The sequence below is a fragment of the Australozyma saopauloensis genome, chromosome 4, assembly GCF_035610405.1.
Source record: "Australozyma saopauloensis chromosome 4, complete sequence".
Taxonomy (NCBI): Eukaryota; Fungi; Ascomycota; class Pichiomycetes; order Serinales; family Metschnikowiaceae; genus Australozyma; species Australozyma saopauloensis.
In genome coordinates this window covers 588929-606638 of record NC_086134.1, presented here as the reverse complement: position 1 = coordinate 606638, position 17710 = coordinate 588929, and the positions used below count along the sequence as shown (strand labels likewise).

The 17710-nt window shown below is 41.8% G+C and overlaps 6 protein-coding genes and 3 non-coding genes across 9 annotated transcripts; 4 read left to right on the top strand and 5 right to left on the bottom strand.

Annotated features, from left to right (window-relative positions):
• Positions 1 to 329: 329 nt before the first annotated feature.
• Positions 330 to 4724, bottom strand: PUMCH_003304 (uncharacterized protein; the record flags this gene model as incomplete). The annotated part of the gene is made up of 1 exon (XM_063022274.1): positions 330 to 4724. One exon carries the CDS (start codon positions 4722 to 4724, stop codon positions 330 to 332), a length of 4395 nt encoding a protein of 1464 aa, XP_062878344.1.
• A 554-nt stretch (positions 4725 to 5278) lies between these two features.
• Positions 5279 to 7354, bottom strand: PUMCH_003303 (uncharacterized protein; the record flags this gene model as incomplete). The annotated part of the gene is made up of 1 exon (XM_063022273.1): positions 5279 to 7354. One exon carries the CDS (start codon positions 7352 to 7354, stop codon positions 5279 to 5281), a length of 2076 nt encoding a protein of 691 aa, XP_062878343.1.
• A 433-nt stretch (positions 7355 to 7787) lies between these two features.
• PUMCH_003302 (uncharacterized protein) lies at positions 7788 to 8279 on the bottom strand (the record flags this gene model as incomplete). The annotated part of the gene is made up of 1 exon (XM_063022272.1): positions 7788 to 8279. One exon carries the CDS (start codon positions 8277 to 8279, stop codon positions 7788 to 7790), a length of 492 nt encoding a protein of 163 aa, XP_062878342.1.
• Positions 8280 to 8735: 456 nt separating this feature from the next.
• PUMCH_003301 (uncharacterized protein) lies at positions 8736 to 9740 on the top strand (the record flags this gene model as incomplete). The annotated part of the gene is made up of 1 exon (XM_063022271.1): positions 8736 to 9740. One exon carries the CDS (start codon positions 8736 to 8738, stop codon positions 9738 to 9740), a length of 1005 nt encoding a protein of 334 aa, XP_062878341.1.
• Positions 9741 to 9800: 60 nt separating this feature from the next.
• Positions 9801 to 11897, bottom strand: PUMCH_003300 (uncharacterized protein; the record flags this gene model as incomplete). The annotated part of the gene is made up of 1 exon (XM_063022270.1): positions 9801 to 11897. The coding sequence occupies one exon, from the start codon at positions 11895 to 11897 to the stop codon at positions 9801 to 9803; it is 2097 nt and encodes a 698-aa protein (XP_062878340.1).
• Positions 11898 to 12563: 666 nt separating this feature from the next.
• PUMCH_003299 lies at positions 12564 to 12661 on the bottom strand. Its single transcript has one exon. It is a non-coding gene; the product is annotated as a tRNA-Leu (tRNA).
• Positions 12662 to 13370: 709 nt separating this feature from the next.
• Positions 13371 to 13442, top strand: PUMCH_003298. Its single transcript has one exon. It is a non-coding gene; the product is annotated as a tRNA-His (tRNA).
• A 978-nt stretch (positions 13443 to 14420) lies between these two features.
• Positions 14421 to 14492, top strand: PUMCH_003297. Its single transcript has one exon. It is a non-coding gene; the product is annotated as a tRNA-His (tRNA).
• Positions 14493 to 16167: 1675 nt separating this feature from the next.
• Positions 16168 to 16407, top strand: PUMCH_003296 (uncharacterized protein; the record flags this gene model as incomplete). The annotated part of the gene is made up of 1 exon (XM_063022269.1): positions 16168 to 16407. One exon carries the CDS (start codon positions 16168 to 16170, stop codon positions 16405 to 16407), a length of 240 nt encoding a protein of 79 aa, XP_062878339.1.
• Between the last annotated feature and the right edge of the window lie 1303 nt (positions 16408 to 17710).

Sequence of the window (17710 nt, the reverse complement as noted above, 5' to 3'; positions counted from 1 at the left end):
CTAATGCTTTCCAGATCCTGCAAGTCTTAAGGATTGACATATCTACTGAGACAGCTCGAATTCTTCATTGCACGTGATACCCCGGATCCTAAGGAACTATACTATTAGGATGGCTTTGAAGGTCCGAGAAAAATATTAGGGAGAAAAACATGTGATGTGTAAATTTGTTTCTCGTTTAATTATCTGGTCTTCGAAAGCAAATTTTCTCTCTCAGGCTCGCTCGTTGTTTGAGTTGGTGAAGTGGTCAGTACATTCTCCACTGAGTCATAGAATAAAGCTATAATTGTAATTCACTGAAACTTCAAGAGTTAGTGCAAAATTCAGGAGCTTTATTTCAGCTTGGAATTTTGTTTGATCAGCATCATGACAGACCGGGAATAGGCCAATTCGGTGTAAATGGCTTCAATGGCCGATAAGACCCCTCGTTCCTTCAGCATCATGTTGGCGATCTCTTCCGCTTTTAGTTTGTATTTCCGATCCAAAATTAGCGATTTGATCGCTTTTGTAAACGTCTTTTGTGTAAGAGTCTTGAGACTGAGGCCCACACCTAAATCTTCGATTCTTGTGGCGTAGAAGAACTGGTCTCCAAAGAATGGCTTGATAATAGTTGGCAACCCTGCTCGAAGAGATGCCCCGGTGGTTCCAGAACCACCGTGATGCACAGCTACATCGACTCTTGCAAAGAGCCAGTCATGTGGAATTGAACCACACTCAAATACTTCTGGAGGCAACACAACCTTTTCGCTCGCTTCTGATTTGCTTAGGCGATCCGACCATCCCTTATTCAAAATGCACATCACTCCCAACTCCATCACGGAGTCTACAATTGTTCGTGTCAACGCATTGGCATCAGAGACGACAATCGATCCGAATCCCACGTAGATAATCTTTTTCCGCTCGTCCTGAGCCTTCAAAAGAAGTTGTTCAAGCTCTGAAGGTGGCTTATAATCTTGGTTTCCCTCATTAAGGAACCAATATCCAGAAACTTTCACCCAGTCCGGGAAGTCAACACTAGGAGGAAGTATCGATGGCGAGACGTTATAGATGAATGGAATTCGAGATTGTTGGAGTTTTGATAGATTTGTCTTTGGTAATCCTAGTGTTTTTTCCCTCCAAGAATTGACCTGTCCAGAGATTCCTTTCCAAAATATGTTCTCGAACATAACATGAGTGAGTAAATTGTATGAGCCCCCTCTTTTCTGGTCTGGTACAATAAAAGCATGCGGATATGCTTTCGATCTAGTCCATGGCATTGTGAAAGCCCGTATGTATGGAATACCAAGTGCCTCAGCAATGTGAATTCCTCCCATTGCGGAAGGACTTTCAATTATCAAATCAGCACCTTGGCAAGCTAACCAGCTAGTCTCAAGTAAGTCCACAATCCAATCCTTGAACTTTGCATGAGCCTCCTTCAAGAATGCCACCGATAAAGAGCCGTGAGTTACCATGAGCTGCATTAGCTCAGCAGGATCACCTGCGACTTCTCTATGCTCGATACCATGTTGCAAAATCCAATCACGGAATTCTGAGTGCGTTGCTATTGTCACGCTGTGACCCTCTCGGAGAAGTTCCTTGCCCAATGCAATATAAGGCTGAACATCACCTCTAGACCCAATTGTGAGAAGTAAAATATTATATGGCTTGGCGGTAACAACTTCTGTGAATATTATAGGATTGTCCTCTAGTATGAGCGGGAAATCAATGCCAGAAGCGACGCTGATTCTATCTTCTAGTAATCGCAACCTGGCTGCACGGATTCTGGCTCGATAAAACCGATCTGGATCAAAAGAAGGCCTCCCTTTTGCAACTGGCAAAAGTTTCCCACTTGAAGCCGTTGATCCCTCGTTCATGAATTCAAGTTCTCTCTCCAACTGTGATTTTATGGTTTCATGAAAGTCATCCCTGAGCTCGGCGCTGCCGAACTCGAAAACAACTTCATCCATTCCCTTCACTTTTATTGCCTCACTATAGTAATGTGATTTTCTTTGAGAACCTTTTTTGCACAGCTGAATCTTTGTGATAGGCATGATCATCTTTGTTGATATACCGGGAAGAACACTGCGGAAGTATAATTTGTCATTTGAGATGTATATCCTTCCATAGACAGGCATGGTTCTTTTGAGATGAGTGTAGTATGAGGCGACTAATACTGAGTCAGACCCTAGAGAAAAATAGTTCCTAAATCTGTCTACGGCTTTAACCCGCTCTTTACTATCTGCAACATAAAAAGCTGTGTTGACCTTTTCAATATCGAAATGTTCTGGTTTGACCAGCCAAAAACCTCCCATTGTTGTTACTGATTTCACACTTCTTTTGATCAGTTTTAGTTTGGACGAGGCATTCGAGCGGTTATCGTCCTCACTCAAATCTGACGAATTCGATTGGAGGGATGAAGCCGAGTGCACACGAGTTTGTGTTCGTTTTTTGAGTTCATTTTCTTCCTCTAGTTCCAACATTATCTTGTATTGTATGACCACTTCATGAACATTTCGGTGTTGGGCTCTGATAACCATCCCACTATTTCTTAAAGTCAGCAAAGTAAAGGGCTTGGGTAAGTTCACGATCGGGTCATGCTCCCAAATTTGCTCAAAAGATTCACATGTCTCCATGTCAGATTCGTCGAATAAATCGCTGGAAACCGACACATTTGAGGAAGATAGTGGAACCTGAGGAATAGAAGAGTGTGAGAAAATTCTGTCGGAAAGAGCAAGAACTTTCATCACTCTGCTTTCTTTTTCGGAGACATTTTTTTCCTCCGAATGAGGACTCACGATTTTTCCATCCTTGTATGTGTAATATTGTTCTTGTCTGTATGCTTGTATCTCATGATTCACAGATTCAATTTTATTTATGATGGAGGTTCCCGATAAGTATTCGGGTTGCAATGTCGAGGTTACATGTCGTGAATTGAGGTGAAGTGTCTCCCTGGGGCCAGCTACGACCGAAAATATAGACTCTTGGCTCGAACCAACGTGAGCCTTCATGTACTCGTCACAGACAGAGTCCATGAGCAGGAAGAGTTCATCACCTCGACGAAATATGAGGAAATTTACTGAGTCTGAAGTGCTGATACAATCATCGTCTGTACCGGATTTCATATGTAATTGTTTGAGACTTTCTCTGACCTCCTGAGCAGGGAGATTGTAACTGAGAGAAAATGCAACAGGGACTTCGTAGTTCTCAGCAAGGCTCGACTCTTGATCTAGTCCATCTTCATCTACTAGAATGATTTTCTTATGGTAGTCAAGAATTTCTTCGACAGGTATCTTAAGTATCACTTCTTGGTGTGAATTTGTGTTCCGAAGACTGAAAATTACTTTCGTCAAAGCAGTGACCCAATGTCTCGCTGAATATATTCCCTGAGTTTGGAACTTGTACACCTTATCCGTGCAAACGATTTTGAACCAAACACCTTTGAAGACTGTTTCTGTGTCCTCTTGGTCTTCTGCAATACTTGACGCTTCAGAATAAGTAGTAGGAGAGGAAACCCCTGAAACGGGATTCAATTTGTCAGACCGTAGATTAGTGCTTGATGTCGACGGGACTGTTTCTACTAGCTGGCAATAGAGGGCATTGTTTAGATCAATAACCTTTATTGGAAAGAGAAGTTTCGTGGGAGACGAGTATAGGCTGAGGGACCGTGGACCTAGAATAGCCCAAGTCTTGGTGGTTTTCCCGGAAGAAAAATAAGAGTCTCCATGGCCTAATGCCCCTTCATGTAGAGCGACATCTGGGTCTTTGCTTTCAGGATTTTGAACTTTACCAGGAAGAAGCAGATAAAAGCATATGGCCTCTCGTGTAACAAAAATATGGCCTTGTAGAAGAACGTCTCGAAGCAACCAACATTCGTACCTGTCGTGCACTTCATCGTTTGGCGATAAATTAAAAACTCGTTGTAGTTTCTGGGCAGTGAAAAACTTTATGATCTCCAAGTTCTTTGGAGTGTATCCATCGTCATTGCTGCTATCCACAAAGTGAACGATTTGGAACTGATCGGTGTCCATGAAATCCATTTTTTTTAGAAAAGAATTCTCCCATGGTGTTCTCTCGGCCTCTGGCGGTATTTCTATCTCGGCGAGTATGGCCGAGAGGTCTAGTCCTTGAAGCACACTCTCCTCAACATCGAGACTAGGAGGCAAATAATTCTGGGTTATCTTTTTTGTAGGAATAGAATGTGCCGAATGATATCTTTTCTTGTCGCTGCCAGGTCGTAGAGGAGAAGCGAAACTCAACCTCGAGTCTTGATTTTTAGTTGTTTGAGACCCAAGCTCCTCGCTCTGATCCTCTGCAGAAAGATTTGATTCTAAATACTCGATAACTTCCTGAGGCACCTCTTCCGAGCTATCCTTCTTGGCATTATCTAGAAAGCTTTTGTACACATGCCGCAATAGAGAAATCCCAACAGGCGTCAGAGCGGCCAACAATGCATTCAAGACAGATATCGAGCATCCTTCGGCCTCAATTAGCTTTGCCACGTCGATGTCCCTCTTGGCTACCTCTGTACTCGATTCTTGTCTTGCCCTGGTCTCTGGATCCGAGCACACATTATTATGAAGGAAGTCAATTGAGCTGTGTATCGGCGGAATTACTACGGAAGTCACTTTTTTGTAGAACGGAAGTGATTCGGAGAGGAACTTGTGCGTCTCGTCAATTGTGCTATACTCCACACCTAGCTTTTTACAAAGCTTTGTCTCCCAGTCAGTGGGTGTGGCCTTGCGAGACATTGTTACTTATCACAACCAATTGATGGGGATGTTCTTAATTTGTATTGAATTTGCGGGCAAGATTTTGTGCCATGGATCTGGTTTGAAGTCAGCTTGATATAAAACGTCGCCACTCTTCACTTCTTGCGGTGATACATGTGATAAGAGAGACGTTCTAGACCAAAGCCGCTTTGGAACGAGAATATTTGGCGCTCGATATTTCAGACGCTAGTGTAAGCTATCACTTTGAGATGTCAGATTGAATATTCTTCTACCACTAAAACAAGTAGCTGCAAACTAGATTTCGGAGATACTTTGCTCAAATTAGGCAAAACTCAGCTCGTTTATGCAGGCTAATCTGGGGTAAATTGGGACATTGTGCACGAAGCTTAACCCAATGTGCGCATGTGTCTTGAATACAAGAGAGGGGCATTTTAGCGAGACCATCGAAGTAATTGCCAACATCAGATGGTTGAATCTACGGAATAGAAACATGCCGAAAGATGGATTGATCTTTAAATTTCATTGCTATTATTTATTTGGGACAGAATAACTCTGTTACTGCTATGTAGTTTTTAATTGTCTTCGAACTCTCCGGTCTTCAACAATTTGTTAAGCTCACTGTTTGGGTTCTGAAGGAGTTCTTCGAAGGCGCCGTCTTCCACAATTTGTCCTTTGTTGTCTAAAACAATAATTCTCTCACTGTTTTGGATGGTAGTTAGACGGTGGGCAATCAGAACGATGGTGAGATCGCTTTCTTTTGCTAGAAGCGATAGATTCTGCATCACTATTTTTTCCAGCTGGGAGTCAAGCGCAGATGTTGCCTCGTCGAGAATCAAAAGATGTGGTTTTTTGATGAGCGTCCTAGCTAACGAAAGTCTTTGTTTTTGTCCTCCACTCAATTGTGCACGATCACTGGACAGTGGACCGACAAGTGTATTGAGCTTTTCCGGGAAGGTGTCGATAAAAGAAAACGAATTACTCAATTTGGCAGCCAACTCAACTTCCTCATCTGTACTATCTGGTCTTCCGAACACAATATTGTCTCGTATAGTTCCACTAAATAAGACTGGCTCCTGCTGAACATATCCAATAGCACTTCTGTACGAATTGAGGTTCATGTCTTTGATATTCTCTCCATTAACCAAAACTTCACCCTGCTCGGGGTCATAGAACCGGAGAAGAAGCTGAGAGACTGTGGATTTTCCTGATCCACTAGGTCCCACAAGACATACGTGCTCTCCTTTCTTAACATGTAGATTGAAGTTGGTAAAAATAGGCGAATCAAGACGGGAAGGGTAACGAAATGAGATGTTTCTAAACTCGACGTCACCACTTAGGTTTTTGACTTTTGAGCCGATATTAGTCGAAATCAGAGGTTCCAGATCCATGATTTCGAAGACACGTTCAGAAGCACCAATACCCTTCATGAGTTCGGTGTGGAAGTTATTCAATCCATAAACTGAAGAGCCAGTGTAGATGGCATACATCATGTACGTGGAAAGATCACCGATGGTTATTTCTCCACTCCCAACAAGATTCGAACCTACACTCAAAAGCCCCACGATTGCCGCATTACCCAAGAAGCCGTTGATTCCGTAGAAAACACCACTCAATTTACCTTCGGAAATCGAAGTTTTCACAATTTGACGCACTTCATCGTTGAAATCATGAATGACTGCACGTTGCTGAGAAAAGCTCTGAATCGTCTTGAGCGCGTTGAGCTTTTCCTCCAGAACTTTGGCAAACGAGCCAAGATTGTCCTGAATCGTACGCGAAAGTCTCTTGATACGTTTGCCGTATACCAGAGACATGAAGATAAGAGGAGGAAACAATAGACCCATGTACAAGGTCAATTTCCAGGAAACCCAGAACATCATCGAAAGACCGACTGTTCCAGAAATGAGAGAGCGGGCACCATCACTGAGGTTTCCACTCAAAGACTTGCTGATTATCTGGGAGTCACTTGAAAGTCTAGAAATCAAGTCACCAGTTTTCATGCCAGTTTTTGAAGGTCCTATGTCAAAAAAATAAGAGTCTTGTGACATAATCTTGGCAAAGAGACGGGACCGTAAACGAGCCACCATCTTTTCACCAACAACTCGTAGAAGATAAATTCTTCCGAAATTTGCTGTTGCACCTGCCACAAAAATCACCAAGAGTCCAGAGTAGAATGGGAGCGGTGCGAGGCCAAGGATCTTTACCTCGTCGTCCTCTTCCGAATCATCCCCAGTTGCCGCCTTCTCTTCAGCTATCTTGCTCTTGTCCTTTGCAGAATCTATGATTTTTCCAATGAGAAGTGGGAGGAGCATGCTGACAGCGCTTGTTGCGATCAAACATAGAAACGCCGCTAGAAGTGTGGCTCCTTCCGGACGAGCTAGACCAAACAACCGACGTGCCTCCTTTATGAGATTAGATTTTGGCACCGCCTTGGGTTCGGGATCATTATTAGTAGAGGGTTTGTTCTCTTTATCTAGCCTTTTGGGCTCTTGTGTGGTATACAGACGGCTAAACGAGTGAAACCCCAACATTAAGGTGGGTCGAAGGATCAGCGGCCGCACAAATTTTGCAATTCCATTCTGGCGTAGAAGAATCTGGGGCTGCCGGGATGCGAATTGTCGACTCAGCTGTAGAATTCCTCTAGCCAACATTTGGTGGTGGAAGAGTATAGTTGACAAAGCCGATACGGTGCAGGCTGGAGGTATTCGATTACAGAGAATCGGGATGAAAATGACTCTCTGCCTTGACACAGAAATATCCAGCAAAAGAGAATATTTGAGACGTTCTCATGTTTTTGAGGCACTTTGAGTGTTTTATGGTTTTTTCAATTGATCGTGTGGATGTCTGTTGCGTAGTCGTAGACGGGATGAGCAAATGTGAAAGAGAGGGATCTTCGTACCATCAGCTATTTTTTGAGAAGTCATCAAATATAATCTCGTCCAGAAAAAAGATTCCAACATGTTTTCCGTTGTCCTCACGCACAAACTATCAATTCTCATCTGTTGGAACTCTTCATGATGCTACTCAAGATTATAACCAAGCATGTTCCCATACGTTATTTCAGAGCAATTAGTGTCACTCAGCTCAATCCTTGCCCTTTCCATACTCGCGATCAAGTTTTAAGTTGAATTGCCGGTTCCTGTCGTTCATGTATAGGCCAGCATCGTCCACCTTTCTACGTTTTTGACGACGCTCACTAGCTTCACGTAGTCCCTGAGCTATAGCTTCTAGATCCTCCGCTGCCAGGAACACATCAAAGCTCGATGCGTCACTGTTCAGTTGCATTACTTTTTCATACCGCTCTTGGTCAACTTGTCTCTTGGAGATTTCCTTTTTGTATGTAGCCTCTGCAAGTTCGCCCACATTGCGGTATCCCGTGCTCTTTGCATGCTCCTGGTACTGGTCTTTCCGCTTCCACTCATCTGCTGTCCAATCTAGGGGATCCTTCTCTTCAATCTCCTTTGATATTGGAGGTAGTGGGGGTTTTGCAGCCTCGAGGTGGAGAGCCTTCTGAGCGATCGACTTCTTTTTGCTCAATTCGGCGAGCTTGAGTTCTAGAGCTTCTACGCGGCCCATGATAGAACTTTAGTCTTTTTGAATTTATTGGCACACCCTGTCCAGTGAGATGTGCAATTCTAGAAATTGAGTACCTAACATCAGTGAGGCCTGTATGAATTGATGGAACATGACAAGACTCGAGCTATACCGCTACTGGAGGGACTCATATACTTAATTGTTTTGTACTTTCAGTAGAAAATTGAAAATCAATTCTCTGCCTGAATTTGCAATAAAATTCAATGGAATTCTTATGTGAATGTTGAGAACGTGGTACAAGACAAACTTCACAACCAACCAAGAAGGTATGTACACTGGCACATCCATTTTCCTGATCCTAATTATTCAATACTTTCTTCATAAAATTTCAATCTCTCACACCGAGTGAATTTCCATTTTACTGCCAAATTTCAACATCGTCCTCCCAGAAGTGTATTCGCGTGGACTCTCACGTAACTCCACATTCTACTACGCAACATGACCGATTTGACACCCATCTTCAACAAATGCGTAGAGATTGTGGCCAAAGAATTGCCACTGCTGTTACTAAATCAATCCAAAAACACAGATCCATTGCCGTATTTAGTCAATGACTCGTTCACGAAAGACTGTCATGAGGTCTACAATAACCTCATACGTCTAGCTGCATTTGTGAGCCAAATCAAGCCACTATATCTTCAGAACAATGACGAGCTCTCCAAGTACGAGAGAGATAGTAAGCGGCTCTCTGCCGAAGAGAAGAACGGCATTGATGAGGAGTTTCGTATCAAAATCCATCAGATCAATGAAAAACTCAAGTTCTTCCGCACATACGAAAATAGAAGAAACGAACTAGCTAGCTCACAGAAGAAAACTTTCGGTGGCTTTCTGTCTCTTTTTGGTGATGAACAAGATGACAATGCCAGCCTATACAACCAGACCCTCTCAACCCATAGAGCACAAATGATAATATTCCTCAATACAACTACGCACAAATGCAACTCTTCATTTGAAAAGATGCAGAGACAACGCTATGAGCGTGAACGACAACTTAACTTGCTCCATTTCCAAAACCTAGATGATTCAGAAGACCTAGATGTGTACAACAACTTTAAATCCGAGTTTAAAATGGAGGTGTCTGAAAACACTTCATCAGGAGATAGTGGCACAGGTCAATTGACCCAAGAATTGCTTCAGGAATTGACCCAAGAGAACCAAGATCTCCTACTGTCGAAAGAAAACCAGTTCAAGCAGGTTGAGAAACTACACACTTCCATGCTAGACATCATAAAATTACAGTCTGAGCTCACAGCGCATTTGGAGACTCAAGGTGAACAAATCGGTAACCTCATCGACAACCAAGAGCTGGTTGAATTGGACTTGAGACAAGGAAACCGAACCTTGACCAAAGCCACCGATAGGAACAAAAGAGGCTCGAATTTCATAGTCGCCACTTGCATCGCTCTTGGATTTCTCCTCTTACTATTAGATTATATCTCATAAACGTTTGCATCTGGAATTAAATAGTATCTATAATTCATGAATTATGCGGTTTATAGGGTATTAAGCTACATTCTGCAAGCTCTGTACTGTTCCGGCGGCGATAGTAGCTCCCTCTTTTCTGAGAACAACCCTTCCTAAAGCCTTATTCTTGCTGAATTCTGCGACAGGAAATAGTCTATCACCCACAATTTCTATTTCAACCTTTGCCTCCTGCTGCGAGACCAAATGCATCTTCTTTCTTTTGGAGTTTGCTATCAGGATAATCTTGCTAATTCGAGCCGAGACAGAGGCATTGTTACGGAAAAGCACAAAAGGAGTTCCGACAAGAAGTGGCTTATCCATGTGAAATGTAACGATTGATGCTTCGAAAGAGCTTACCAGGCGCACAGCAGATTCTAAGTTCAGAATTAAATCTCCGACAGCCAAGTCATCAATGCTTTTGTTCTTGAGTTGACCAGTCTTGAAACTCAATTGAACGATCTGCCCACGCACGGCGACAGGTTCTCCTTTAGCTTGAACAGAGAGAGCTTGAACTTGTAAACAGTCGTTCGTTGGATTGAAACGAACTGTCTCACCAGCTTGAATCATTCCCAGGCTTACTTTGCCTTGCACCCGAAATTCTGAAGACAGGATCTCGACAATTTCACCGATGGATAAGTTCAATTCCTCGGACAGTAACTCATCCAGCGACGAGATGTGTGATTCTGGGATCTTTATATCTTCGAGACATCCTATCAATGTTGGGCCATTGTACCAAGCAAATTCTGGAGTTGAACGATCATTCTTCACCACATTTGTGCCCGACAAGCCAGATATTGGAACAAAATGAAGTTTTTCTTCATGAAAACCAACATCCTTACTTGTCAAGAAAAGTGTGAGCTGGGTTTTAATATCTTCAAAACGAGCTTGTGACCAATCTTCCTTGTCAAGCTTGTTGATCGCAATGCAGACTTGTTCAATACCCAAACTTTTAGCCAACAACGTGTGCTCTTTGGTTTGACCATCCATGACAAAGCCAGCTTCGAATTCACCATTAATGGAGTCAACCACGAGCAAAGCAATATCAGCTTGTGAAACACCACTGATCATTTGTGGAACGAAATCCTTGTGTCCGGGTGCATCAATGGCGGTGAATATTATGTTGTCCGTCTTAAATGTTGTGGAGCAAATATCAATGGTGACACCGCGGGATCTTTCCTCTGTCGTTTGATCTAATAACCATGCAAGTGCAAATGAACCTTTACCTGACTTCTCTGCCTCTCTAACTAACTTGTTCACGGTCTTGGCATCAACAGTGCCAGTATCATACAAAATACGCCCCATTAAAGTGGACTTGCCCGCATCGACATGCCCAATGACAACGAACGATTTATGAGGTTGAACGTACTTTGAAAGTTCCGTGGCAAGGTCGAGTTTGACAAATGGTTTGGTCTCAGTAATAACTGGAGTCGCAGTCCCTGACCGTTTCTCTACAGTTCCTTCTTTCAAGCTTAATTTTTTCAAATCCAGCTCAAAAGCTTGTTTCTGTGCCTCCAAGACTTTGTCGTCGGGGCTCGGACGGTTGAAATTAGCTTTTGCCTTGGCTATATTGGGGTCGTTGTTAGTAAATGCAAGAAATATGTTATCGGCCAATTTTCGAAGTTTGTTTTGACTTTCTTCAACATTGGGGTATGCGCGTTTTGTGGAGAGTAATGCAACAGAGGTTTCACAGATCGGTTTGTTCTGAAGTGAGCGAGTTTCGACAGTGAGCAGAACCCTCAATAGCTCGTCCATAGGAGAAGGCTCTTGTGCAGTTGCCGACGGAGGATCCTTAGAGATCGATTCAGATCCCTTTTCGCGGTTCTCCGAAGAGGACGGTCTGATCCTCCTTCGCCTTCTTGTTTGACTACTCTCCACTACAGAAGGCAGCTCGATAGGAGCAGCAACTTTCGGCACAGATGTCGGTAGAACGCCTTTCTTTTTTATGAGTTTCGGTCCCAGCGAAGGCTTATCGGATACATTCAAGGCACCGCCTAAAATGCCTTTCCCTTCCCTTGACTTTGCCAAAAGAGACAATTTAGAGGGCAGCCGGGTGGCGGAATCTGCCAGCGACAATCCAGCCAATCCTTTGCTTTTGCCCTCCAGTCTCTGCTTCGCTAGTAAGGCAAGCTTGGACATTTTTGGAGTTGGTTCCTCTGACGATTAGCAATCTGAGCCTTAGTGATGATACCTGAGCAATTCAAACAATGGGGAGAGAGAGAGAAATAGAATTAAAGAGAATGTTGAGAGAAGTGGGTAGAGAGGTCTTGAGTGGAATCAGAGATTATGTGGCAACCAAGTGGCGTAATCGGCACAAAATCTTCAATCAACTTCGAATTGGCCGGATCAAACAGAAGAAATAAATACGTACCTTTTTTCTTGGGGAACTTACTGCGAAGTTCTTCGCAAGCGGGCTCAACTTCGAAGTAGTGATAGTACAATGCTTCTTTAATGTCGAGGTCAGGAATGTCAGAATTGTACGACAGCAAGGCCTCTTTTACTTTTGGAAGTGCAGCATATAATGCATCGTACTCCTCATTGGACAAGGAGTCTTCATGGAACTCTTCTTCTCCTGAGTAGTCACTGTAATCTTCATCCATTGTGAAGTAGTAGTTAGTATGGATCGATTGCGGAAGATGGGGGAGGTTCAATTACACCTAGCACCTCGACTGAAAAAGAGGCAAAAGAATGGCAATGGCAAGAAAACTCAAACTAATTAAACGTTGTAGTACGAGAAAAAATAAAGTTTATGTTAAAAAACGGCATTTCGATGATCAATATGCTCGAGAAAAAACTAAAAAACAATGACACCCACGAGGTTCGAACTCGTGCCTCCGAAGAGACCAGGAATGTATGGTAAGGTAACCTTACCCTGGCGCCTTAGACCACTCGGCCAGAGTGCCTTTGTTGTGAAATGAGTTACAGCACATTTACATGACAGGAATTTCCATCTAAGTTTGTTTGTCATTCATTCTTATAGATCAACGCATTTGAAAACTAATAAAATCCCATATGAGTTTCCATGTAAAATATATACTTCTCCTGGACCTATTACTAATGGCGACCAATTTTAAACCTTGACTTTAATCATTCTCGTTTAGGGTCTGATCTTCGAATAGAAGCCTGAGTACTCAATCTTCAGTCATTCCTAGCACAATTCTGATACAATCGCGGGAAATTACTTATCAAATGTCAAGTTCCAAGAGTTTGATATTAATTTCTTGAATACCTCTCGTTTTTTTCTCATACTCTGTTGCTCAAAATTGGCCTTCTCCAGAGTATAGCAAGACTGATTTGGTGGTATTTAGAGTGTATAGTATGGATCATGCCAAATTCATTGTTCGCTCACCAACAGTTTTAGCACTTTTTTGTAGACAAATTTAGTACGAGCACTCTTAAAACTTGCAATCAGGTTGGTTCTTTTGATCGCTCTGGAGTGTAAATTGAGTGCATTTTGAAACTTTGATGACATGTTGCACTCGGTGTACACTAAAAAATGAAATACCAAAAAATCAGTCATCCCAATTTGATACTTGAGGATCTTTGCTTCATGATTACGAGGATCATACAAACTAAACTACTTTCATTCTTGTCTCAAGGTCATCATCGGAAGCTGGTCTCGTATAGTGGTTAGTACAGTTCGTTGTGGCCGAACAAACCCAGGTTCGATTCCTGGGACCAGCATTTTTTTTTTTACTCAGGATCCGAATCTCTTTTTCACAATTGTTCTTTCCAATTTCTTGGTAATTTTTTTATTCTGCTAATTTGAATCAGTACTGATTGACTGTTCAGATCATACTTATTGAAGGCTTGGATCTTATTGGAAAGTGTTTTATGTTTGGGTATACCAAAGAGGTCAATTAGTCTATTTGAGCACGCTTTGCCAAATTGTTGGTAGTGAATCTGGACAAGAAACTCTTCAATCGTCTAATTTTCACAATTTCGTAGACGATTTACATATCGAATACTCGAGGTCTTCTATTGAATCCTAATATCACAAAACAAAAAATGCTAAGATCTTGCCATTGTTCTTAATTGATGAAACACAGTATCGTATATTCACTCAAACTTCATACTTTAATTTGGAAAAAACAGGATATTTCAAATTCGAATTAATTCTAAAACGTCTTTCGAAAAGTGGAGGGTGAAGGATAAGCATGGAGCATGAACTAATACTTAAACTACTACTTGAGCAAACTTGTTGAGACTCATCAGAAAAATAATGAATTGGGATTTTATTAGAATTGGTCCTCAATTCTATTAAGTTTTTAAAATTTTAAACATTTGAAAATTCTCAATTTCCAGTTTCTCGCAAGTGAGATGGTGTGTGTAAAATAGTAGTGAAATCTGACATTGGTCAAGTCATTACAAAAGGCTACTAAAATCCGAAAATCCCTCCACAAACCTGAAGAGTACTTTGATCTTATTTGTGTAATTGTTGTTATGATTTGAAATGCTAATTAGTCAAAAAGTCTTAAAAAATATTGATATACTCCTTCGATACAGATGGCGACATATACACTCAACAGACCAAGGACTGCTACTAGCGAGATGGTCTTTTTAATTCTAAGAGAAAACTAGAAATTCTCTCAATTGGAAGACACACGAAACAAACAAAGAAAAAAGGTTATATCAAACACCTCAGATTTACTCCACAAGGAAGCTGGTCTCGTATAGTGGTTAGTACAGTTCGTTGTGGCCGAACAAACCCAGGTTCGATTCCTGGGACCAGCAGAGCTTCTTTTCTTTTTGCAATCTTTTTCTCACTCTCAGTGAAGACTGAATGGCCATAAACTTATCAATGTGAAGCACCATTTGGTTGTGTACCTTTCCAGTCTTACTGTTATGAAAGCCTTTCTGCTGAAGAGGAGGTCTATCACTGCCGTGGAACCCTGTTCTTTGAGAAAATGTCTAAATTTTTTGTGGAATTTTAAATCATTTAATTTGCACCAAATTCATCTTTTCCCATTCACTGTATTTGTAGATATTGTTGGCATTCAATAATCGGGTCGTGCGGTGCACACACGATATCAGTTGAGTCTAATTATTAGCCTCGATCAACTCAGATAAACCCACAGCCATGTCTTCACAAGTATGTTCACCATTGTATTCGACAACCGCATAGGGGAGAGCGACGCCTCTACGAATTTGATCTCCACTGCGTTCACGATACCCACAACACCAGTCTTGCCATTCCGCATTTTCTTCTTCCTTGAACCAAACTAACCTCTAGTCGCCATTGTCGATCGAAAGCTACGACTTAGCTGACTCCAAGAAGCTCATTCGGGAGAAAATCATCCCGTGGGAAGGCTTGGCCCGTGCGGGAGTGATCACTGCCGAGCAAGCTGACATTATCAAGGTGTTGGAGTCACAGAACGCCGAAGCTAAACGTAAGACGGTATTGGCTTCGCAAGAATTGTACGCGCGCACCATTTTGAATTTGTTGAACAAATTGGAAGTCAACTCTCGTGATGACTTGCTCAAGAACGTGTTGGTGTTGATCAATGACTTGCTTGTTGACCCAGAGGCCCAGTCATTTCTGGACGCTCTTTTGGCGTTGTCTTCTGTGGACCAGTCCTTGCCTTATGCCCCTTTTGTTAAGCACTTGGGCAACAATGATCTGCTTATTAAGACCTTGAGCATATACAATGTCGCTGTTTTGTTGAACAAGACCAAGCTGACCGAAGTCGACAAAGAGGCTTTGATTAAGATTTTTGACTTGCTCAGCTCCAAGACTTTCATCGGAAATGCGCAAGACTCCAATTTGCAACTGATTGCCGTCCAATTGTTGCAAGAGCTCGTGGTGAATAAGTCTTATCGTTCTGTGTATGCGGAGCACAATTTGGTCTCCAATTTCAAGTCCGTCTCGGAACTCATCGATGCTCTGGCCAAAAAACCAAATGCCTCTAACTTACAACTCTTATATAACACCTTGCTTTTGGTGTGGGTTTTGAGTTTCAACGCTTCGATCAACAAGGTCCTTGTCCACAATTTCCCCAACTTAATCGGCAACTTGTTGACCATTTCCAAAGACGGAATTAAGCTTAAGGTCGTCAGAGTGGCTATTTCAACATTGAAGAACTTCATCAGTGTCACAGGAAGTAATGCAGAACAATTCAGTGTCATCAAGTTAGTTCTCTTTCATGACGGTTTGAATGTCATAAAGACTGTGCAAACTAGAAAGTTTGCTTCCAACGGTTCCGATGAGGAGTTGTCTAGTGACTTGTCTTACTTGTATGATACTTTGCAAGAGGTAGTCACCAACAAGTTGTCTTCCTTAGACGAGTACTTGGTGGAAATTGAGAATCCTAATTTGTTGAGCTGGACCTCTCCAACCCATAGATCTACTGACTTTTGGCAAGAAAACGCCAGCAAATTCAAGGACAATGGCTATGCTATTGTTAAGAAGATGTTGGCTATCTTGTCATCTGAAGATGCCTCATTGAACCTTGTCTCGAAAATCATTATCTTGAATGACTTGCAGCAATTGATCAAGGTATTAGGCACTGACATGATTAATTTCGTGAACACTGAGAAGGGCGGCAAGTACAAGCTTTTGATCATGACATTTTTGGAGAACAGTTCTGGTGACAACGAATTGAAATACGAGGCTTTGCGTACCATCCAGTATTTGGTTGGCCATGCTTAGATGAAACTAAATTAGACTGAGACGGTAGGACATGTCAATCCTATGCCTTGGCACCTTGGCCATTGCTATCATTTACAATACTAAATACACACATTACGATTAGAATTCTGTTCATCAAATATCGATTTTAGTCAAGTTCCAAGAATTCAGTCAGTTTAATTGAACTCGCGCTTGCTCGTGATGTTGCGATGGATGTATTTCACATTGCAGTACCTTTTGGCCACAGATCATGAGTTGTGTTGCACACAAGGAGTCAGCAATTTAATCAATTAAATCATGGAACTAGCGTCGTATATGAATCGCGTTCAAAATGCAAATCACTCCGACAGGCGCTTGATGTTCCATTTTCAATTAGTTCATATGACCATTGATTCACAGAGAACAAGATAAATCTATCAACTCAATATAAGTTCATTTTTGCAGTGAGATGCATGTGGATATACCGTAGAATTTGTATTGCAATAATTTATTCAAGCATTGCAGCAAAAGCGATTTCCGGACTTTGGTAGATACCTTATTTTTTTCTCGTGTGCTTTATTCGTGGATATATAAACAAATAATCAGCTTGTCTTCGAAAAGAGACTGGAGGAAAAGATCACACGTTGAAGACCAATTCATACCGGCGATCCAATCTTAACTTTTTATAGCTGACCCGGAGTAAATGAGAGACCCTCATTTTGCTAGAGTTAGAGCATTGGTCTTAGAGTAATCAGAGTTATTTTGGAAGTCATCGGTCTTTTTGTCTGAGGAAGTGCAATTCACACTTAAAGATCAACGGAACCCACAGCTCAGCCAGAGCAGATTTTGCAGGGCTCAGAACGTGCATCTTTCGAATTAATCGTACTCTAGGCCACTTTACATTTGGCATCCTGTAGTCAAATGTTTCATACCTACATATAAATTCATGAACAATGCCAGAATCGGAGGACATTTATTGCAGAGATTTCGGCTAATGGAACGACGAAAAATGTCTTTGAATATGTACGTATGTTTCACAGAGACCGAATCGTGAATCGAAATATCTGAATTTTGAAAAGCTGGTCTCGATTGATCTTCTATAGGCAAAGAAGCAATGTCACTTTCACAAGACTAAATGAGAGAACTGATTGCCCTTGATAGTTGATTTTGCTTGCAAATACCAATAAATAGTGGTTATCTTGTTGGTAGAGAGAACTTCGAATTTTCATCTCTTGTGTGTGTACGTTGTTTACCCCATCGAAAAGAGAATTGAGTCTTTGCAGTATTTTTACTCGGTTGGTAGAGAAAAATTCTTGTATTTTCCAAGTTAATAATTAGATTGTAG